Source organism: Sinocyclocheilus grahami, unplaced genomic scaffold (genome assembly GCF_001515645.1).
Source record: "Sinocyclocheilus grahami isolate Dianchi unplaced genomic scaffold, SAMN03320097.WGS_v1.1 scaffold623.1, whole genome shotgun sequence".
Lineage (NCBI taxonomy): Eukaryota > Metazoa > Chordata > Actinopteri > Cypriniformes > Cyprinidae > Sinocyclocheilus > Sinocyclocheilus grahami.
In genome coordinates this window covers 739572-763842 of record NW_015505802.1, presented here as the reverse complement: position 1 = coordinate 763842, position 24271 = coordinate 739572, and the positions used below count along the sequence as shown (strand labels likewise).

The following is a 24271-nucleotide window of genomic DNA, read 5'->3' as shown; positions in this document are numbered from 1 at the left end:
AATCCAGGAAAACAGGCAAAGATCAGAAACCGGGAAAACAGACAAGGCAAGACTAGGCTGGGCTGGGCTGGGAAACTAACGAGGGCTCTGTAAAGTAGCTATCACTGCTTGCGATAAGCGCATACAATACTCGGCAGAGAATTGTTGTTTGAGTGAGTGTTAAATAGTGAGTGAGTAATATGAAACAGCTGTGTGCAATCAATGCTGTGTGCAATCAGTGCAATGAATGATGGGATATGTAGTCAGGGATTTGCAACAGTTTGTGTAGTGCGAGAGTCAATGTAATGGAAAGGGTCTCTGATGGTAAGCAGACGGAAGTTCATGGACCGGATTCATGACAGTTAGATTACTTTTACTTCACACTCCACATAAGTTGTAATTGTGTATCTTCCCCATAAAGTTCTTCTAAAATGTTACTAACAATATATTTCTGCCTCATCATTTGACCAAAATCTACATTGGAACGCAGTCAGAAGTTTATTTTTTATTTTTTTACAAACACTCAATGGTGACTGATAGTGACTTTTAAGTAAAAGTATTGTATTAATTGTCATGTGTAGCTTGAAGCTAATTGTAGCTACAATTTCTCTGTTACCCATATGATTATATTTCATTAAGTATTTTATCAAAATAAATAACATAAGTTCATAAGATTTTTAATTATATAGTAATATAATTTATATGGGGATCAGAGGGATGTGGAATGTCTATATTTACATCCCCTGAATGTAAGCCTTTCCATATTCCAAGCTTAGTCATTAGTAAAGTAATATTACAGTAACTAGTTACTGCCCACACTGCTCACAACTGATGTCAATAGAGTTTGAATGTTAGCATGTTAAGCTAACAGTCTTTGCACCAGTGCATTATGGGAATATATATATATTGCATTTATTCCATTATTTTGCATTTATGTTTAAACCTCCACACACACACATTATATTGCAGTACCATGTTCAACCAACACTGGTAGCAGTACTGGTAATCTCCTATGCAATATAGCAGATTTTAGTGTACCCATCATGCAGCATTCATTATTTAATATGACATTCACCACAAAAGGTTCTGTTAAGGGTTGAATGCACAGGCTGTTTACTGTTAGTATTTCAAAGATTTTCAAAGGTACAATGTAATTTCACTAAATTTACTATGAAGAAATGGGCTATCAAAACAAATGGCCAAAACATTTAACCTCCAACAATTATAAACATTGATGAAATAGTTTTAATATAAATAGATATTTTTTGGTGTAGTTGATTGCATATTAAACAGAAAACTACTCATTAATGGTTAAATTGTAGGTTTCTCTAACCCCTCTCCTCATGGGCAAGCAAACAGTATGATTTTACATGTACTGTAAATACAAGTATGTTTAAATCATAAAAAGAAAAACAATGAATGTGTGAATCAATCTGAAGTTCATGCAATAATTGTCCAGTGACTGAAAATTTAAAAAATGCCATGTTGATTTACCGGAAGGTTCTTTTTGTTGGCTTCAAGAGTTGGGTCTTTGCTGAAATTGCAACTATTGCGCAGAAATAGACCTGATTCTCTTGCTTTCTTTGTTTTGACTGGAGGTGTTGGAGGGGTATTTTTTTGGTTGACTGTGTGTCTGGAGAAGTGAAGTTCTGAAATTCCCTCATCAGTATGCAGAAGATCTCTGTGGACTATTCTGCTGGTATGTTTTGTGATGTCTTCATTCCTTATACCCCTTTCCTTTGGTGAACTCTCAAGACACTTTATCACTTGATGCTCCGAGCACAAACAGATGTCTTTCATAGCTAAAGATAACTCCTGACTTGTATTAGCTTTCACTAGACTTGTGGTGCAGTTTGCATGGGAATAGCTAGTGTCCCTGCTCTCGAATTTACAGGGGTCAAAGTGTCTCACAAAAGATTCATTCATACTATATCTTTTAAAATTTCCTTTCATTAGTTCAGAGCTTTGACCAATATCTAGATCATCTTTGTAGCCTTGGCTCATTCTCTCAGGTTTTAATGGAACAATTCTTGTTATATCTGTTCTCACATGTCTAGTTAATCTCTGGCTGGTCTTTCTCAGTTCCATGGCCAGTTGGATTCCTGCAGATTCCTCCAGTTCAAAATTGCTTATCTTCTTTTCAAGACCCAACTCTTCAATTTCTTTCTTCTTTGCTTTGCCAGATTTTGCTTCGTTCTCGCTATGATCAAACATGATGACTTTCATGACTTCAAATCTGATATCAGTCTTGACTCTTTTCATCTCATCTTTGCCAGGGCCACAGACTGAAACTTGGTGTTCTTGTTTGTCTTCAGTGTTCATAATCTTCACTTCGTTGGATAACTGCTCTTGACATTCTACAAACTTTATTGCACCATCAGATTTTCTTGCATCATGCAAACTTTCATACATAATCTTTATGGCTCCCTGATTGGGAATCTGCATGTCTTTTTCCACTACTCTGTCAAACTCTGTGCTTTCTCTAAGTAGTGGTGCAGCATATGTATTTGTGGCTAGCTGATTTAGCTTTTCAGGCATAGATGATGACCATGTGTCTGTTGTTGAGCTGAAATTTTCAAGATGACTGATCACAGTTGCCTTTATAAGTTCAGCATTATTGTCCTCATCAGACTCTACACTATCATGTGTGATGTTTGAATCTTTGGCTTCTGTCTCATACACAAAGTCACTCAACTTCCCCAAGTTTAAGCTTTGAGGTCTTTTCTCTCTTCCGACTTTATGTTGAGAAGTCTCCTCCATGATGTCCGTAATGGTATTCTTCTTGTTGTTAGGTCGAGACACAGCAAGTGGTGTAGGGTCTTTTTTTGATATTTCATGAGACAATTTAGATTTAATCTTAGTTGTGACATCTTCCCCTGTGATGATATTTTCCTTAGATTCACCTGACTTTTCCATTAGTGATATGTTTGAGGATGCAAAAGTCTTCATGTGCAATTGTGTCTCATCACTGTCCACTCTAATTAGCTCAATGTGTGTCATCTTGGTAATTTCCTGTTGTTTTTCTGTCTCCTCCTTTGGAAGGGGATCAATGACCAGAGGAGTTGGAGGTGTAATAGCTTTGTGCTTTCCTTTCTCCTCCATTTCATAGTTGAGTAACACCCATTCTTCAGAGTCCTATTTAATAATATAAATTAAAAATGTTAGTTCTCTAACTTGTCATCAAACCAGTAACCATTAGTGAATTTTAAATGTCAAAGGAACCTCAGGTGAAGTTACTAGAGTCTTCTGGATGAAGCCCTCCACCGAGAGGCTGTTGTCAGGTTCCCCTACCCCTGCACCAACAGCCTCCTGATAGATGGCCAGTTCCAAGACCAACAGAAAAGAAAAAAAGAGGATAAACCAGAAATCATCTAATATTATGAACATTTAAAGAGTAATTTAAGATGTAGAAAGAAAAAAAAATAATAAAAAAGATAAAAGAAATAGCTATACAAATAAAATTATTATAAATAATGGGATTTAACACAGCATATAAACAAACATGAATGCATGAATCAGCGTCATGAAAACACAGCAGCAATAATGACTTGGGCAATCATTAAAAATACAATAGCACAACAAAATGCATGAACATAATTGAATATAAAACATTACAAATTAGAATGTTAAAGCAACATGACCTGCATCTCAAATCCATTATTTCCGGTAAAACAAAAATCTCTGTATCAGCAGACAACAATTAGTTTGGCAATAAACACTACACCCACACCACATAATACTTTCTCTTTTTACCTTTACCAGACTAGTCAACGCAAAATTGCTCCAAAAGGTGTAAGAGTTGAACTGACAATAAGGCTTTTCCTTGTCAATTGAGGGAAAACACAATCAATACAATGTTTACAGCATGATGCACATATACATGATGATTGCAGTCAAACAAGAAAATAGAGATTAAACCAAGTATGAGCACATGTACCAATATTCTGTCATAATGCAGTATTTCCATACTCACTGCCTTCTTCTCTGGAGTGTCGCCTGGGGATGTCCCTGACAGACGCTTTTCCCGGTTCACCAGTTTACTATTGGGCTCCCTCAGGGCCCTCTTCAGCTCGTTGATGCTGGCTTGGTGCTTCGAGAGAACATCTTCTGATTTGTCTAGAAACTACAGACAGTACCAGAGAAAGAACAGCAATGATCAGGAAAACATCTAGTAGGATTTTATGCATTTATATTTCATTAATGTTGAAAGAGTTATGAGGCTGGTCATCTATTCCTTAAAATTTTATAATAATGCTTGTGATGTGAGTATAGACTGAATAAATACTCAATAACCGAGATACATATGAAAAAATAGACTATTGTGATGGAATCAGATGTAAATACCATGCCTACCATATCCACGTACCATGGTATTTGCCTGATATTCCAAGGTAAGCATGGTATATCATATAAATATTTTATATTTTGTTGTTAGTAATGTACTTTACTACAGAATGCATGGGTTCTTAATTAATTGATGCAAAAAAGTATAAGAGTGGGTAGTATAACTAACATTCTATATCATAGTACAACAAAGCCAACATACTGATCCTATTTTTAAATATATTATTAGGATATTGGCTTGATTATATATTCAAACATCATAGTGCTGCACTTGTCCTACATTGTTTGTGCTATGGATGTGAATGACAGCTCAAATTATGAGGTTTATTTGGGAGAGATAATTTATAATGTTTATAAGAAATTGAGACATGTGGATGAGCTCTTTTGACTATTTTTGACTATTCTGGAAGATCACATCAACCACATCAGAGAAGTTGTCCATCACCTCTAAAACAACCACCTGATTTTTAAAACCAAGAAGTGCGAGTTTCACATCACAACCCCTACTTTCCTAGGATATGCCATTAGCCCTGACTTCACCATCCTGATCTGTCTCTACCCTTCATTGTTGAAGTGGATGGCTCCAACATTGGCATAGGAGCAGTCATCTTACATCATAATGGTCCTGCCTCCATTATAGCTGCACCGGTACAGTGGGATATCATGCGACATTGAGGAAGCATCAAGAGCATAAGCCTCCACACCCCAACTTCCCTCAAGATAATATTTATGTGCCTTCACTGATGCCTTATGCTGTTTTTTATTTTTTTGACACAGAGTGGGACACTTCAGATGAGGATTTAAAACAAATATCAAAAAGAGGTGTATACAGTACACTACAGTACATGTTTTCATATCATTTTAAAATAAAATGTTCATGCAGCCAACAGAGACAAATCAGAAATGCAGAACTTCAAACAACCTGTTCATTCTTGAAGTGAACTTTTGCCTGTTTGGTGATTAATTTATTATTATTATTTTTTTGTATTAAAGAAAGTTTTTTGGATCACCACTTGAATTGAATGCCTCCTGTGTGTTGTCTTTTATATCATCCATCTTTAAGTATGACTGTTGATATGAAATAGTAACACTTCACAATAAGAGTCCATTTGTGACATTAAATCAAGTGTAGCATTAGAGAGTGAGTGACGTGACATGTGGCCAAGTATGAGGATGGTTACCCATACTAGGAATTAGTGCTCTGCATTTAACCCATCCAAAGTGCACACACACAGGAACACACACACACACACCGTGAACACACACCCAGAGCAGTGGGCAGCCATTTATGCTGCGGCGCCCGGGGAGCAGTTGGGAGTTCAGTGCCTTGCTCAAGGCTACCTCAGTCGTGGTATTGAAGGTGGGAGAGAGCGCTGTACATTCACTCCCCCCACCAACAATTCCTGCCGGACCGGAGACTCGAACTCGCAACCGAGTCCGACTCTCTAACCATTAGGCCACGACTTCCCCAAGGTCTAAAAACTCAAGCCATCAAACCTAGCTGCCCATTTCCCAGTCTCCAGCCTGGTCCCTCCTAAAACCCCTGGTCACCTCTAACAATCTTCAATCAAGACTGACTGCTGACTGGGGAGAGACTGCGCCTGCTCTGGAGAGCCCTGCGATTGCGATTGTGATTGTGCATGTGCAATTGTGCTATACTGAGCGCTGGTAGTGCGACGTTCTGTTTTACTTTGTTTGAAGCTGAATAAAAACCCCAGCAGCAGTCAAGCTGACCCCGTCCTCTTCCTTCTCAAGACATTGACATTGTTAGACTGGTGCCGAAACCCGGGAAGGAAGCAGGAGAGCCGCCGCCATCATGCAAACTCCGACAAGTACGCCATTTGCGGATGTCATTTCATCCCTCGCGGTCCTCCATCAAGAGTAACATCAAGCGTTACTGGACATGCGGACTGATCAGGAGACACTTCCAGATCATCGTCCAGGCGCAACAGGAGGACCGCGAGAGGTTCGGGCAGAAGCCGCCACGCAGCAGACCCCGGCTCCCCACCTGCCGCTGAACAAGATGGGGGCTCAGGATGACACAGAAGCCTTCCTGGATCTGTTCGAGAAAACAGCGGAAGCCGGTGGGTGGCTTGCAATGGCCTGTGCGCCTGATACCCCTATTATCGGGGGAAGCGCAGGTGGCTGCTCAGCAACTGCCCGTGCGGAACCTCCTGGTCTTTGATGATCTCAAAAGGGCCATCATCCAGCGGGTCGGCCAAAGCCCAGAGCAACATCGCCAGCGATTCCGTTCGCTGGACCTGGGCGAGAGTGGCCGACCCTTCGTGCTGGCCCAACGGCTCCGGGACTCATGTCGCAAGTGGCTACTGGCTGAGGGAAGCGATGTCGACTACATCATCGTAGTGGTACTGGAGCATTTCATCACTCGGCTGCCAAAGAAGACGGCAGAGTGGGTCCAGTGCCACCGACCGACGTCGCTGGACTGAGCCATCCAATTGGCGGAGGATCAGATGGTGGCATGCCCTGGGGTCGGCGAATCCCTTCCAGCTGTCTCTCTCTCTTCCCCTTTATTTTCTTCCTCTCTCTCTGCCTCTCGACCTGTCCCTCTTCCCAGGTCCCGTCCTCCAGGTCCTCCGCGAGTCCCGCCCCGAGGGCGGGGTGGGGCCGGACTGGAGTACGCTACTGGCCCGAGAGCTCCGCCCAGGGTCGGCTGACCACGGCTGGGACCGATGCCGCGTCTGGTTCCCCGCTTTCTCCACGCCAATCATTTGACCCATTACCCGCCACTAGGGCGGTGGGAAGGTCTGGGCCCCCGGTCAGGCTGGCTGGTACCAAATACCTGTGAGTATTAAGGGGGGTACCTATCAGGCTCTGGTGGATTCGGGATGTAACCAAACCTCTATCCATCAAAGCCTGATTCAATCCGAGGTATTGGATACAGGCCGCTTGGTTCAGGTATGGTGTGTGCACGGGGACGTGGTGGAATATCCTTTAATGTCCGCCGTTATTCAATTTAGGGGACAAAATCATAGTGTGGAGGTCGCAGTTAACCCGCACCTCCGACATCCGCTAATTCTGGGTACGAACTGGCCTGCTTTTAAGGAATTATTGGGATGCTTGTGTGCGGATGTCTCTTGGGAAAAGAAAAAGCAGGGAAGGGGGGCGCTCGTGCAGGTGGGAGAAGCTGAACTGGGACCACTGAGATCTGTACCAGGGGAACGGAGTGAAATCGAGAGGCTGATCCTCTCAGGACGCGATGATTTTCCTCAGGAGCAGTCTCAGGACGAGTCATTGAAACATGCTTTTGAACAGGTCCGTTATATCGACAGTCAACCTCTCCAACCTGCTTGTCCGCTTTCCTATCCATATTTTGCGATTATAAAATTCCAATATAAATATAAAATATAAATATAAAATCGCCCCCAATTTGATTTTGGGGCGCATGCGCAAGTGCTGACCCAGACGCTGGTGTGCTTGAGTTTGTTTGTTTTGTCTTATAGTTGTCTTATATTTTATTTCTGATGTTATTTTACTCTTAGATTTTTAGAGATATGACTTTTACATTTATTTTGGTTTGGATTTGGAGTCTAAAATGCGTCGTCGATCGAGTTATTGCACTGGAAGCCGAAGTGGAGTTGGGAAGTTTGAGAAACAATGGACTAATGAGTAAAATTACTTACAGCCGCGAGGATTTACTAAGTCTCCGGTATAACATGAAAGTTCCACCGAGTCCTCCTTGTGATGTTCCTCTTGAAATTATTTACTCTCCACAAACAATGTACAGGAAGAGGAAAAGGAGAAAGAGAGGTACTAGAGGGGGAATTCGGAATTGACTTAAACAACGAGGCAGCCGCTTTCCTTTGCCCACAATAACTCTAATTAATGCCCGTTCACTTAAAAACAAGATGTCTGAACTTGCAGCACTAATGAGATATAATCAAGACTTCAAGAGAACGAACTTGCTTTGCATTACTGAAACATGGCTAACGGAGGAGATAAACTTTGAGGGATATTCATTAATTCGACTGGACCGTGACAGCCAGAAATAATTTAAAAGCATTGGAGGAGGACTGTGTATGTTTGTCAACGACAGCTGGGCAACCAATACCACAGTACGTGGAACCTATTGTTCAGCCGACTACGAATTATTATCTGTTTCATTCAGACCACACTATTTGCCTCGAGAGTTCGGACAAATCACTGTTATTCTGGTCTATGTGCCTGGGACAAATTTTTTAATTTTTAAAATGATTTTAATGATTTAATTGTTGCAATGATCATGAGTTGTTGAATGACACGATTACTGGTTATATTAACTTTTGTGCAGAAACTGTGGTCCAAACTAAAAACGTTAGAGTATTTCCAAACAACAAACCTTGGATTAACAAAGATCTTTAACAATCTTTAAATGAGAAGAGAAATGCTTTTTTAAGGAATGAGACACACAAAGTAAAAGAGCTAAATAAAGAGGTCAAACGTAAGATAAAGGAGACGCAAATACATTATAAAGGGAAAGTTGAGAAGAAATTTACAAGTGGTAATATCAGAGATGCATGGAGGGGACTAAACATAATGATGGGTAGACAACAGAAACAAAAACAACTGGCTGATGATGACCCCCATACATTTGTAAATAATTTAAATGTTTTTTATTCATGATTTGATAATAATATAGATGTTAATAATGTGAATAATGATACTCTCATTGAATCTAAACCTATGAGAATAGAGGTAAGGGAGGTTACCAAAGTGCTCCGTAGAATTAAAACACACAAAGCCACCGGTCCAGATGGCCTTAAGGGCATTGTATTAAAAGAGTGTGCAGAACAACTTGGGCATGTTTGTACTAGGTTGTTTCACGTCTTTTTAGATGATGGTTTTGTACCAGCAGCATGGAAAAACACCACTGTTATTCCAGTACCTAAAACTTCTCAGGCCAGAGCTCTTAAAGACTTTCGCCCAATTGCACTAACATCTATTCTGTGCAAGAGCATGGAGCATATATTATGTAAAGAATTGATGTCACAAATCAAATGCTTTGTAGAGCCATTACAATTTGCTTACATGCCCGATCGGAGCACGGTGGATGCCTCTCTGACCTTGTTACATAAGGCTCAATATCACCTAGATAAAACAAATGCTCATGTCAGAATTCTTTTCATGGATTTTACATCAGCCTTAAATACTGTACAACTGCAAATTTTAAAAGGAAGATTGCAAGATTTAGGTATAAGCAGCTGGTTGATTTTATGGATTGAACACTTTTTAAGAAATAGACCCCAACGAGGCTGTGTCAATGGAATCTCATCTGATTATATAGTCCTGAATTCAGGGTTAACACAAGGATGCGTGTTATCACCTCAGCTTTTTTCTGTCTATATTAATGAATTTCAATGTAACCGGGATGATCTCACCCTGATCAAATATGCTGATGATTTGGTTTTAATCTCTTGCCAATTGGACATGAATAGTTTAACTTATTTTGAGTATATTGAAAGTCTTGTTCAGTGGTTTGATGATAGTCACTTACAATTGAATATTGAGAAGACAAAGGAACTATGCTGTGGGAACAAAAATAGGATCGGTACGGCTGGTGTCTCATATGAACAAATTACTATAAAAGGTGTAAAGGTAAAGCAAGTTTCAAATTTTAAATATTTAGGTACAATCATTGATGACAAACTCTCATTCCAGGAAAATGTGGACCATATACACAAGAAAGCAAGACGGTCTACTCAGGAAACTAAGAAATGTTAGCATCGATAGGAGGGTCTTAACCATTGTTTATAGATCGATGATTGAAAGTATTTTAACATATAATATTGTATCATGGTATGGCAATTTAACAATGAAACAGAAAAATAAATTAACACGAGTAATTAATGAAGCAAATAGGATAATCGGCCAGAAACAGGGTACAATGCAAGAGCTGTTTTTACACTTTATGGAAAAAAAGGCGATTGCAGTCTATTCAGACCAAACTCATCCACTTCATTCCTGCTTTAAGGCCCTTCCTTCAGGGCGCAGGCTGCATATACTGCTGGCTAAAAATAACCTATATAAAAGATCATTTGTACCATTGGTGGTGACTGTTTTAAACAAAATTCTTAATTGAGGTATTATCATGAGGTATCTTTCTGGGTAGGTGTGTGTACACATGTCTCTGCATGTACATTTTTTAAAAAAATAATTGAAATTTTAGCATCGATAGGAGGGTCTTAACCATTGTTTATAGATCGATGATTGAAAGTATTTTAACATATAATATTGTATCATGGTATGGCAATTTAACAATGAAACAGAAAAATAAATTAACACGAGTAATTAATGAAGCAAATAGGATAATCGGCCAGAAACAGGGTACAATGCAAGAGCTGTTTTTACACTTTATGGAAAAAAAGGCGATTGCAGTCTATTCAGACCAAACTCATCCACTTCATTCCTGCTTTAAGGCCCTTCCTTCAGGGCGCAGGCTGCATATACTGCTGGCTAAAAATAACCTATATAAAAGATCATTTGTACCATTGGTGGTGACTGTTTTAAACAAAATTCTTAATTGAGGTATTATCATGAGGTATCTTTCTGGGTAGGTGTGTGTACACATGTCTCTGCATGTACATTTTTTAAAAAAATAATTTTTTTTTTTTGTGATATGTGAATGTGTAGTATTATTTGTTAGGATGTATTTTCTATGCCAGTGTCAAAGATGCATTTCTGTTCAGGAAATCTGGACAGACAAAGTAAAAAAAAAAAAAGACCGGTTGTATCGAGTGACCCAAGACGCTCAGACAAAGGAAGATACAACACAGCTGTTAGTACCAAAAAGCCGTCGGGAAATGCTTTTCCAGGCGGCTCATTGTATTCCCATGGCTGGACATTTAGGTCAAACAACAACACTAAATCATCTCAAGATCCGTTTCTTTTGGCCAGGCATTCACGAGAACGTGCGCAGGTGGTGTGCGTCTTGTCGTGAATGTCAGCTGGTAAATCCACCGCCCTCCCCAAAAGCGCCATTGTGCCCTCTACCGTTGCAGGTCCCCTTTGAAAGAATTGGGATGGACCTCATCGGGCCATTAGAGCGATCCGCAAGTGGGTATCGTTTTGCATTAGTGCTGGTAGACTATGCAACATGATATCCTGAGGCACTGGCATCTCCGCCAAGAGTGTTGCAGACGCACTGTTTCAAATAATCTCCCGAGTGGGGATCCCGAAAGAGATCCTCACTGACCAAGGCACGGCGTTTATGTCACGTACATTATGCGAACTGTACGAATTATCGGGCATTAAGTCGATTCGCACCAGTGTCTATCACCCACAAACGGACGGGCTGGTGGAACGATTTAATCGCATGTTGAAAACCATGATTCAGAAGTTCGTTCACGAGGACGCCAAAAATTGGGATAAATGGCTGGAACCCCTCTTGTTCGCTGTGCGGGAGGTCCCGCAAGCCTCCACAGGGTTTCCCCCCTTCGAGCTTCCTTATGGACATCAGCCCCGAGGGGTTTTAGACGTCCTGAAAGAAACTTGGGAGGACGGACCTTCTCGAAGTAAGAATGAAATTCAATATGTAATGAACCTGAGAACAAAACTCCACACTTTGGGGCGGCTATCTATGGAGAATTTGTTACAGGCCCATGACAAACAAAGCCGGCTGTACAACAGGGGAACCCGCTTACAAAAATTTGCACCGGGAGAGAAAGTACTTGGTATTACTCCCAACTTTGAGTTCTAAATTACTTGCAAAGTGGCAAGGACCGTTTGAGGTCACACGGCAAGTTGGAGAACTCGATTATGAGGTGGTTCGCACAGATAGGAGCAGGGCATGTCAAATTTACCACCTCAACCTCCTGAAAAAATGGAGCGAGGCGGAGTCAGTAATGCTGGCGACAGTAGTGAGTGGAGAAGATGATCTCGGGCCAGGACAGCTCTGTTCGGTTCTGTGTGGATTACCACAAAGTAAATGCTGTGTCGAAATTCGACGCGTATCCAATGCCGCGGATTGATGAATTGCTGGACCGGCTGGGCACAGCTCGGTTTTATTCGACACTGGATTTAACAAAAGGATATTGGCAGATCTCCTTATCGCCGGTATCTAAGGAAAAAACAGCCTTCACAACGCCGTTTGGATTACACCAATTCGTTACGCTTCCGTTCAGGTTGTTCGGGGCGCCGGCCACTTTTCAGCCTCTCATGGACCGTATTCTCCGGCCCCATGCTGCATATGCTGCTGCCTATTTAGATGACATCGTCATCTATAACAATGACTGGCAGCGTCATATGGAGCATGTGAGGGCTGTTCTGAGAGCGCTGAGAGTGGCCGGACTCACGGCCAACCCGAAGGAGTGTGCGGTTGGCCGTGTGGAGGTTAGGTATCTGGGCTTCCAATTGGATCACGGGCAGGTGCGTCCCCAAATGAATAAGACTGCAGCGGTTGCAACTTGCCCGAGACCTAAGACCAAAAAGGAGGCGAGACAGTTCCTAGGGCTGGCGGGATATTATAGAAGGTTTGTGCCTAATTATTCGGACCTCACCAGCCCTCTGACTGATCTCACTAAAAAGGAAGCACCAGAGCCGGTCCAGTGGACGGAGCTGTGTCAGCAGGCTTTTACCCAAGTAAAGGCTGCTCTGTGTGGCGGGCCACTCTTACATTCTCCTAACTTTTCTCTCCCCTTCTTGTTGCAGACTGACGCATTGGACAGAGGGCTGGGTGCAGTCCTGTCCCAGGAGATAGAGGGAGAGGAACGGCCGGTGCTGTACATTAGTCGCAAGCTCTCGAAGAGAGAGACTAAGTACAGCACCATAGAGAAGGAGTGTTTGGCCGTCAGGTGGGCTGTCCTCACCCTCCGATATTATCTCTTGGGACGAGAATTCACTCTCTGTTCGGATCACGCCCCTCTGCAGTGGCTCCACCGCATGAAGGATACCAACGTGTGGATCACTCGTTGATATCTAGTGTTACAGCCTTTTAAGTTCCAGGTGGTCCACAGACCGGGTGTACAGATGGCTGTGGCCGACTTCCTCTCCAGGAGGGGGGGGGGGGGCTGCAGGCCGGACGGCCCCCCGGCCTGAGTCGGGCGGTGGGGGTATGTGGTGAGGGGGGCGTTGTTCAGCGAGGTCTGCAGCGTGAGAGAGAGTTGGGAGACGAGCGGTGAGTAAGTGGATCAAATGCAAATGACGAACACCTGTGTCTGGTTCCAGTAATTGGCATGGAGAGACCGCATAAAGAGGCCCAGGAAAGAGCTGTGAGGCAGAGAGAGACTGACTGCTGACTGGGGAGAGACTGTGCCTGCTCTGGAGAGCCCTGCGATTGTGCATGTGCAATTGTGCTATATTGAGCGCTGGTAGCGCGACATTCTGTTTTACTTTGTCCTCTTCCTTCTCAAGACATTAACATTGTTACACTGAATAATCTATTTAACTTTAAAATAACACTGGTTGGTCTTCAGTGTATAAATAAACATTAATGACAGACAACAGTAGGTTAATTTAGGTTGCTGTCTCTGCACAGTGTAAACTTAAGTGTGAACCCGCCCAATCTGGCAACACTGTGCTGGAGTCGACTTTACTGAATGGTTTGACTCTCCTATTGTCAATTCAAGATCTCAACTAAAAATTAATGCAACTCTTGATGAAAATAAATCCTGTGATGTTGCATGACGATGTTGAAACAACGCCACGATGAATGCACATTACATAATCTTGGTATTGTCATCCTGGAATATGGACATGGGTACATTTTCCAAATACGGTTGTTTGAGAAATGAAAATCCATGCACTGCATCAGTTAGGATTAAAATAATTGTTGCCAAGCATACAACATGCAAGAAACAAGACCCCCAGATGAGCCCCCACTTGTTACGATCCTTCTGTAAGGATGTTGCTTTATGGGGGCAGCATCCCCAACATCAATGTCGTGAACACACACAGTAGTTCTACCTGGCACATCCTTAAACAGGGTAGGAAAGGCATACAGTAACTCAATTACGTCCCTAGACTGTTCCTCAGTCAGATGAGAAAGAAAATGTGAAAGATAAATAATTTTTATATAAAATAATTGTTGCCAAGCATACAACATGCAAGAAACATATTAATCAAGGCAATAATTATTCAATCTTAAAATCTTATGTATTTGCATATTCAAGACAGTGACTTTTTTGGCCAGGCAGTGTATTATGGTCTATATAGTGGCAGTACTGGATGCCTTGAGAGTGAGAATAGTTTGATTCTTGTCTTGACTTGTTTGAGACACATCACTTTCTGATGCCAAGCAAATGTATATTCCACTGTATCAGTATTAATGATACAGCACAACTTCTTCTGGTTTATTCATTTCTGTTGCAGATTACTATCATACAAACCAGCTCTAGACAAAAACATGTTCAACAGAAGAACCTTAAGAAAGAGATACCTCCTGCTTGTGTAGAGGGGTTGACTCCTTCTTCAAGTGTAAATGACAGGTAGATGAAAGCAGCAGAGATGGAGGCATAAACAGGATTAAGGTTGATGTTAGTTACAGACAAGGTCAGGAGAGCAAGAAACACAAGAGCAAGAACAGATCAGGATTAAATGGGATCAGAAAAGAAAAAAGGTTTGGGAAGATCTCAGTTAGAGGTAGGTGTGGGACGTCAACTGTACGCAAACAATGTACACAACGACTTTTAGTCCAGGGCAGCAACATCACATAAACATTTTCTAGAGATATTGGAGTAACTGGAGAAGAATAAAATGCCTAAACACTAGAGCAGAGGTCGGCAACTTGGCATGGGGGTAATCACTGGCATGTGAGAAACAGAGATAAAAAGGTACATTTAATTGGGATGAATTTCCTTGCACATGCATACTGATCTACATTTGAAGGTAATGCGTCCTCATTATTACATAGCCTATTCCGAAATAGGAGCTAATTACTAAGTGTAAGAATTAAAACTGTTAGTCATCAGAAGCTAGAACAAACCGTTTGCGTGACCATTGTGCATCAAAAGATGCTAATAGTGTGATGCATTGTACATTTAGTAAACTTCAAGTGTTAGCTTTCAGGAAAAAATTTGTTATTCTTATCGATGTTTGAATTTTTCAATTCCGTATACAGGTTTCTTAACATTCCACACACAAATTATGATGGTGATGAACAAACTACAACATTAAGTAAAAACATCACACATAAACACACTGTGTGGTTGACACTGGAAATCTGGGATAAAAAAAAAAATCTAATTTAAAACTCAAAATAAATTTTTATGAAAAGTATCCAAATAATATACAACAGAATTATGGCAAATTTAAAAAAGACATATTTAAGATTCTGCACTATTTTTAATTTACTAATTAAAGCCCCCCTATTATGCTTTTTTGAATATTACCTTTTATGTAGTGTGTAATATAGCTGTTTGTGAATGTAAAAGGTCTGCAAAGTTTTAAAGATCAAAGTGCATGACAAATAAAATGATTGTCTCCCAAAAGCAAAAATCAATTCTGAACTGCTGAAACAAGTTGTCAGAAATTCCAGTCTCATTTCCGTAACTTAAGGTATGTAACAAATTGGATAATGCCAGCCGCAGTTTTCACTGGCAGCCCAGGAACAACGTCTACTTGGACCTGCCCTTAAACATTTTAGTTTGTTGTGTTGTCGACATGTCAAGAAGAAGCTGTTTTCTGCATTGCAAAAGCAAATTGTCTTTGTGTACAGTTCCAAAGGATAAGGATGAGAAGAGTCAGTAGTTTAAATTATCACAGCGATACCACAGCAGTGTAAGCTTTTGTTGCGTTTCCGTCATTTTTACTGACAACTGCTTCTCAAATCTTGGCGAGGATTTCCAAAATACTATTAAAGACTTTATAGTCTTTAGACCACTTTATTTGAACCAACTTGCTCCTCTGAATCACAACTTGTAAGTAAGATTAATTGTTTATGTATATATTTTCTACTAAGTGTTCAAAATACATTGTTCCCTTTCAGTCGGTCACTCTCGACGTCACGTCGGTGATGACCGACGAATTGGGATCTCGCCAGAGAGACCAATCCACTTTGAGTGTAACTAAACGAGTCAATGGACATGGCATGCGGATTTTGCATCTGGCTGTCACACCCCGCAGCACGGGTATAAGAGGCAGCAGGTGCACCGCATTAATTCATCCTTTCGTTTCAGAGCAGAGCGGTAGTGCATCACTACTGCTCTCTACTTCAGGTTGCAGAGAGAAGCAAGCGAGTGCGGGCATTACAGCACAGCAGCGGTGGTCACGGTCTCACGGCGGAGGGAAAAAAGATCATCCTCGTGCAGACAGCCACACCAGGAGTGTGCGGTGGCCAGCTCCCCTGCGTGCTTCAGCACAAAAAGAGCAATCTCTAAAAGAGCAACACGGGTGATCGCGTCTTTTTAAAGATATCTTATCACCCGTGCGTTTCTGGGTGCGGTCGCTATCTGGCGCCTCGGGACGGTCATGATCGCTGCCTCATGTGTCTGGGCGTTGAGCACGCTGATCAAGCGTTTGTGGATGGTGCATGTTCTATTTGTGGGGACATGACCGTCTCGGAGTGGCATGAAAGACTGGTGGAGGGGTCCCTCTGCCTCTGCCGTGATGCAGTGCTAGTCCTGACAATCAGGGCGGCGCTGCGTCTGGTGGAGTCAGAGAGACCAAAGCCTTGAGAGACCTGCATGAGGCTGGCCATGACCTGGCGGTACTACATGAACCTGCGTGCTGCGACGGACCTAGCGCTTCGAGCTACGAAGGTGACCTCACAATCTCTGGGTCATGCGATGTACATGCTAGTGGTCCATGCTAGTGTGCAGCGTCGTGGACCCAGTCGCAGACAGGACACCCAGCCCGTCCAGGCCCCCGCCAAACTTGGCGGGAAGAAAAAGTGCAAGAGGCCCTGAGACGGGCTACCCATTGATGGAGGAGACTGCTTGTCGGGAGATGGTGACCGCACCACTCCCACCCCCGGAGGAGGGCCGGGTGGAGAATCTTTTGTTTCATTTGGTGATCGCGTCTTTTTAAAGATATCTTATCACCCGTGCGTTTCTGGGTGCGGTCGCTATCTGGCGCCTCGGGACGGTCACGATCGCTGCCTCATGTGTCTGGGCGTTGAGCACGCTGATCAAGCGTTTGTGGATGGTGCATGTTCTATTTGTGGGGACATGACCGTCTCGGAGTGGCATGAAAGACTGGTGGAGGGGTCCCTCTGCCTCTGCCGTGATGCAGTGCTAGTCCTGACAATCAGGGCGGCGCTGCGTCTGGTGGAGTCAGAGAGACCAAAGCCTTGAGAGACCTGCATGAGGCTGGCCATGACCTGGCGGTACTACATGAACCTGCATGCTGCGACGGACCTAGCGCTTCGAGCTACGAAGGTGACCTCACAATCTCTGGGTCATGCGATGTACATGCTAGTGGTCCAGGAGCGCCATCTCTGGCAGTGTCTGGCCGACACGAAGGAGCATGATAAGCTGCAGTTCCTGAATGCTCCCGTGTCACAGACCGGCCTTTTCGGTGATGTTGTCAAGAGCTTTGCCCAGCACTTCTCGGCGGCACAGAAGCAGACTGAGGTGATCAAACACATCATGCGCCAGAGGAAACCTGCTGCTTCCACCCTGGCTGCAGCCCCGTCGCCGTGGGCTCCCCCCTGCGGCTGCCCCTGCTCCCACGCAGCAACAGCACAGCCTTCCACCAGGCAGCGTCGTGGACCCAGTCGCAGACAGGACACCCAGCCCGTCCAGGCCCCCGCCAAACTTGGCGGGAAGAAAAAGTGCAAGAGGCCCTGAGACGGGCTACCCATTGATGGAGGAGACTGCTTGTCGGGAGATGGTGACCGCACCACTCCCGCCCCCGGAGGAGGGCCGGGTGGAGAATCTTTTGTTTCATTTTTTTTTTGTTCCCAAAACCTCAAATGAAAGAGCGGTTTCCTCAATCTCTGGGTCTCAAGAGGAGGAGAGTTGTGAACTATGCATCACAGGGTCACTTCCCTCCTCCTCTCTCGCCAGTGGGCAGCAGTGGGTTGCCCATTCGTGGAACCAGGTAAGAGCTGTAGCATTCGAGTCCCGCTTCATGTTTTCACACGCCGGGCTGTCATAAGCCTCAAGCCGGGACCCTGTGTTTTCTCCCGCACAGGGAGGAATCAGGTGAGTGTTACACTTCACACCCAGACTCCGCCCTCTGCCATCACAGGCAAGGCCATCACAAGCCTCGGGCCGAGTCCCTGTGTTCCACCACGCTGCCCCACTGTGGGTACGTTGGTGGCTCCGTTCGTTCCTCTGGCACGGTCTCTCGGAGCCTGGTTAGCGCTCCCCAGTCCGTCTCGGTGGCTCCTGCGGACCATCAGACTCGGCTACGCGATTCAGTTCGCCCGGCATCCCCCCAAGTTCAGGGGCATCTGGTTCACTTCAGTCAAGGCTGTCGATGCCCCTGTCTTTCGAGTGCGGAAATTGCAGTCCTGCTTGAGAAGGATGCGATAGAGCCGGTCCCCTCCAGCCAATATGAGGTCGGGGTTTTACAGCCCTTACTTAATTGTGCCCAAGAAAAGTGGTGGGTTACAACCGATCTTGGATCTGCGAGTTTTGAACCGTGCGCTTCACAAGCTGCCGTTCAAGATGTTTACGCAGAAACGCATTTTCAAGTGCATCCGTCCCGAAGATTGGTTTGTAGTGATCGACCTGAAGGACGCTCATTTTCATGTCTCGACTGTGGCACAGGCCATTCCTGCGGTTCGCGTTAGAGGGTCGGGCATATCAGTACAAGGTCCTGCCCTTCGGGCTGTCCCTGTCGCCTCGCGTTTTCACCAAAGTCTTGGAGGCAGCCGTTGTTCCTTTGAGAGAATGGGGGGTTCGCATCCTCAACTATCTCGATGACTGGTTTATACTCTCACAGTCTTGTGATCAGTTGTGCACACACTGGGACCTGGTGCTCAAAAACCTCAGCCAGTTGGGTCTTCGGGTCAACTGGGAACAGAGCAAACTTGTGCCAACGCAGAGGATCTCTTTTCTCGGCATGGAGTTGGATTCGGTCAGCCAGACAGTACGGCTCACCCAGGAACGTGCTCAGTCGGTGCTGAGCTGCTTCAAGACTTTATCAGGCAGGACGGCGGTGCCACTGAAAATCTTTCAGAGGCCCCTGGGGCATATGGCTGCAGCTGCGGTGGTAGTTCCGTTCAGTCTGCTCCATATGAGACTGCTTCAGCACTGGCTCCATGGCCGAGTCCCGAGGTGGGTGTGGTGATGCGGTACTCACCGGGTTCAGATTACACCAGCCTGCCGCAGAACCTTCAGCCCGTGGTCAGATCCCTCGTTTCCTCGGGCAGGAGTGCCCCTGGACCAGGTATCCAGGCATGCTGTGGTATTCACGGATGCCTCGGCCACCGGCTGGGGGGCCACGTACAACAGGCACGCAGTGTCAGGGGTTTGGACGGGTCCCCAACTACGTTGGCATATCAATTGCCTCGAGTTGCTGGCAGTACGCCTTGCCCTGAGCCGCCTCAGAGGGCGCCTTCAGGTAAGGGACATTCTAGTCCGCACTGACAACACTGCGACTGTTGCGTATATCAACCGGCAAGGTGGTTTACGCTCCCGTTGCATGTCGCAACTTGCCCGCCACCTCCTCCTTTGGAGCATCTGAGGTCCCTTTGTGCCATCCACATCCCAGGAGTGTTCAATCGGGCAGCCAATGAGCTGTCTCGAGCAGCACTTCCAGGAGAGTGGAGACTCCAGCCCCAGGTGGTTCAGCTGATCAGGAGACAGTTCGGAGTTGCTCAGATAGACCTGTTTGCATCTCCAGAAACCACCCATTGCCAGTGGTTCTACTCCCTAACCGAGGCAACGCTCGGCACGGACGCACTGGCACACAGCTGGCCCCGGAGCCTGCACAAATATGCGTTCCCCCCAGTGAGCCTGCTCACACAGACACTATGCAAGATCAGGAAGGACGAGGAGCAGGTCTTGTTAGTGGCTTCATATTGGCCCAACAGGACCTGGTTCCCGGAACTCATGCGCCTCACAACAGCCCCTCCCTGGCCTATTTCTCTGTGGAAGGATCTGCTTTCTCAGAGACGGGGCACCCTCTGGCACCCGCGTCCAGACCTATGGAAACTCCATGTGTGGTCCCTGGACGAGATGCAGAGGTTCTAGGTGACCTACCCGAGGAGGTAGCGCTCACTATCGCTTCAGCACGTGCTCCGTCCACGAGATGGGCCTATGCGCTAAAGTGGAACCTGTTCGTCGAATGGTGTTCCTCCCATGAGGAGGACCCCCTGAGATGTTCGGTCAGAGCCGTGCTTTCCTTCTTGCAGCAATGGTTGGAGCTTAGGCTGTCCCCCTCCACACTGGTTGCTGCTATTTCTGCCCATCATGACTCCGTAGAGGGGAGGTCGGTGGGGAAGCACGATCTGGTTGTCAGGTTTCTTAGGGGGGCCAGGAGGTTAAATCCTCCTAGGCCTCCCTCCCTACCCTCTTGGGATTTGGCATTGATCCTAAGAGCCCTACAAGGTGCCCCCATTCGAGCCTTTGCAGTCAGTCGAGTTAAAGTTTATTTCTATGAAAACCCTGCTCCTGACTGCATTGACCTCGATCAAGAGGGTGGGGGACCTGCTGGCATTTTCAGTCGACGAATCGTGCCTTGAGTTTGGGCCGGTTGATTCAAGTGCAACACTGAGACCCTATGTGCCCTTTCAGGGACCAGGTAGTGAACCTGCAAGCGCTGCCCCTGGAGGAGGCAGACCCAGCCCTAGCATTGCTCTGTCCTGTATGCGCACTGCAGCAGTACGTGGATAGAACTCAGAGCTTTAGGACCTCAGAACAGCTCTTTGTCTGTTATGGTGGACAGCAGAAGGGGAAGTCTGTCTCCAAGCAGAGGATGTCCCACTGGATAATGGATGCCATCACCTTGGCCTATGAAGCACAAGGTGTGCCCTGCCCGCTCAGGCTGCGTGCTCACTCCACTGGGGATGTCGCATCATCCTGGGCGCTGGCTCGTGGTGCCTCGCTAGCCGACATTTGTAGAGCTGCGCGCTGGGCGACTCCTAACACATTCGCTAGGTTCTATAGCGTGCGTGTCAAACTGGTTTCCTCCTGTGTTTTCACCTCAAACGGGTAGTGGCACTGAGAGGCCCGGTTTAGAGTCGGCTTGCGGAGTCCTCAATGCCTAGTTCTCCAGAGATTCCCCTGACCGGGCAGACCCTGACGAGTCCTCCAGCACTCCAGCGGCCAGACGTGGCAGAGCGTCCGGCGCCAGGCCTTTCAGCCAATGAATTCCTGAAATCTGGTGTGAGGCTAGTGCCCATATGAGTGACCTGGTTGGCATCCCATATGTGTATTTCCCCGGTACAGTTACTAGGGCCGTGTTTCCCCTGGCAGACCACGTTCTGCCGTCTCTAAATGATGCAGCCATGAGCCATCTCAGAGACTTCCATGTGCATTAGGGCCCCTCGGGGTTACTCCACGTGAGTAAATGTCACTTAATCCCCTCTGGGAGGAGGTGACTCCACAGTGTGTCCTCTTCCAAATGGAAGGGCACACTTTCTCAGTGCTATCCAAGTCCTAATGTTGGGTTGCGAGGAACAGCTGTAGTTGACCTTCTCTGTGTAGAGCCCAGTCCTATCGTCTGCCTTATAGGAAGGATCAGGAGGCCTACACAGGGCACTGGAGGGAGCAGCACCTGTGGCATTTTGGTAGGGATCCCAATTCGTCGGTCATCACCGACGTGACGTCAAGAGTGACTGACTGAAAGGAAACATGTCGGTTACGTATGTAACCCTCGTTCCCTGAAGGAGCGAACAGAGATGTCACGTCCCATCGCCACAGTTGCTGTACCACCGCTGAGCTGCCACCGGCTCGGCTCCTCAGCGAAAGCATGAATTAATGCGGTGCACCTGCCAGATGTGAAATCCGCATGCCAATGTCCATTGGCTCATTTAGTTACACTCGAAGTGGATTGGTCTCTCTGGCGAGATCCCAAATGACGTCTCTGTTCCCTCCTTCGGAAACGAGGGTTACAGACGTAACCGAGACGTTTTGTGTCTTGTATTGTGTACACACAGTGCACAGCTGTAGGTCTCCGGCTAGTCATTTTATTTATCAGGTTAAGTCATGCTATTACTGGGTTACTGACACAGTTATGCTTTTCAGCTGTGGGACCACTATTACATAAAATTGTGTAAATTAATGCAGATTGTCTGTTGTTCTTACTACCTTGTGTTATAATAAATGATGTAGCAAGAATTTGGTTTACAAACTGTTATGTTACATCAGTCATCCACGTTAGTGGTCGGCTAATGCATGTGAAATTATTGATACAGTTAATGATATTCTGTAGTTACATACACTTGTCAGTGCTGATGTAGGGGAGTTACACAGTTACATCTCATAATGTAAGACAAACTGAGTGAAAAATGACTGAGAAATGTCCTGCTAAAGTCGTCCTTGTGATGGAGGTTGGGGTTGATCAACTAGTTCTTCCAATGTTTCATCATCTCTGACTCGGGCTTGAGCTGAAATTCAGATAAGGTCATGGGCATTTTGTTTTTGACACACGCTGTATGTGGTAGACCAATCACAACAGACAGGCCATCTGACCAAACAGGGCAGATTAAGCTCATAGAAAGGAGGGTTTTAGAGAGAGACTCTTTAAGAAATTAGGTGATGTGCAATGTATATTATGAAGAAATTAAAGTGTTTTTTTTACCTTGGATGTATGTAAACCTATTGTAGGTGACCCCCAAAACAAAATTAGGAACCTTTAAAATAGCATAATAGGGGCACTGATTATGATATGCTGGGAAAACTGAAATGGTCTATAATCTTTTAAGAATGTATATAATAAATATATAATACAATGAAAAGAGTGGTGTACAGTGATTATCAGAGGCATCTTGCTTTTTCAAACTGAGGGGGCGAGCCAAATGGATTTTGAATGCAGCTTCCAAAAGAAGAAAAAAAGAAAAAATAATTACATATGATAATTAAGTTCTGTGATTACTGTGGATATTAGATAAATAGTGTTGTCTTTTAGTGAATTTTACAGTTTTTAAGCTAAAATATATTGCAATAAGCGTATGCTTAATCACTTATATAGGGGTCCTTGGAATTTTTTTCCCCCTGTAAAGGGTCTCTGGCCCCAAAATGTTTGAGAACCTCTGGTTTCTGCCGACTAATCTAGGGTTTTTCAAACATGCCCTGGAAGCCCTCAGAATTGCACATTTTGTATGTCTCCCTTAAGCCAGGCATACACTGTGCAAATTTGGACACTCGGGAGGTTGTGAGCCCTTGTAAGCATTATGAATCAGTTAACATGACAACTGTGTCAAAGCAATTGGTACACAGTTCAACCATATTGCATGCCAAGCCAGCGACAATTATCGGAAGCTCAAGAGGTGATCATAAGTTACTCAGCATGGCTCGTAATTCCTCTCACACGATTGAGTTATGACCACACAAGCATCAACGACTGACAAGCAGCAATTACTCCGACTGAAAAAAATTTAAAAACTCGCTTGGAAGCTCCTACAACAGCAAAAATCACACCTTGTATGCAGGGAGACATATAAAATGTGCAGTGCTGGGGGTTTCCAAGACATGTTTGAAAAAAGTCTCAGGTTACTGAACGAACAGCTAGCTGATGTTATGGGGAAACAACTTTCTCCTTGAAATACTGAAGCCTTATTCAGTTAATGCCATTGCATCATAATGGCCAATAGTGCACAAGCTTGTGAAAAGGTGGCAGGAACATGAGTGGCTATACTTTAGAATCCTTCCACTGAATAACTTCCACCAAAACACACAAAGAGCAGTAAAGAGAGCCTAAACTGTCTGGTATGTTCAACATAAATGCACAAAGCACACACAAGGTAGCGTGGCTGAAGGTGTGGCAGGGTGGGTGTATCTTGCCCAGCTGCCGACTCACTCAGGGTGAAAGTTAAGAGAGTTATATCTATGGCTCTGAACAGTGTTAAGAGCACTTTAGGCACATAGTCTGGTCTTGGTTTAAGGTCGACTTTACAGAAGTTAGG

The 24271-nt window shown here is 44.7% G+C and overlaps 1 protein-coding gene across 1 annotated transcript in view; it reads right to left on the bottom strand.

Moving 5' to 3' along the window:
- LOC107557895 (band 4.1-like protein 3) overlaps nt 1-24271 on the bottom strand; it is a 105264-nt gene that overhangs the window by 7185 nt on the left and 73808 nt on the right. Inside the window, exons 13-16 of the mRNA XM_016241470.1 lie at nt 14693-14722; nt 3953-4102; nt 3202-3288; nt 1474-3114 (exon numbers count right to left, since the gene is read on the bottom strand). Of these exons, the coding sequence (XP_016096956.1) occupies nt 1474-3114; nt 3202-3288; nt 3953-4102; nt 14693-14722 (1908 nt within the window). The remainder of the gene's footprint in view (nt 1-1473; nt 3115-3201; nt 3289-3952; nt 4103-14692; nt 14723-24271) is intronic.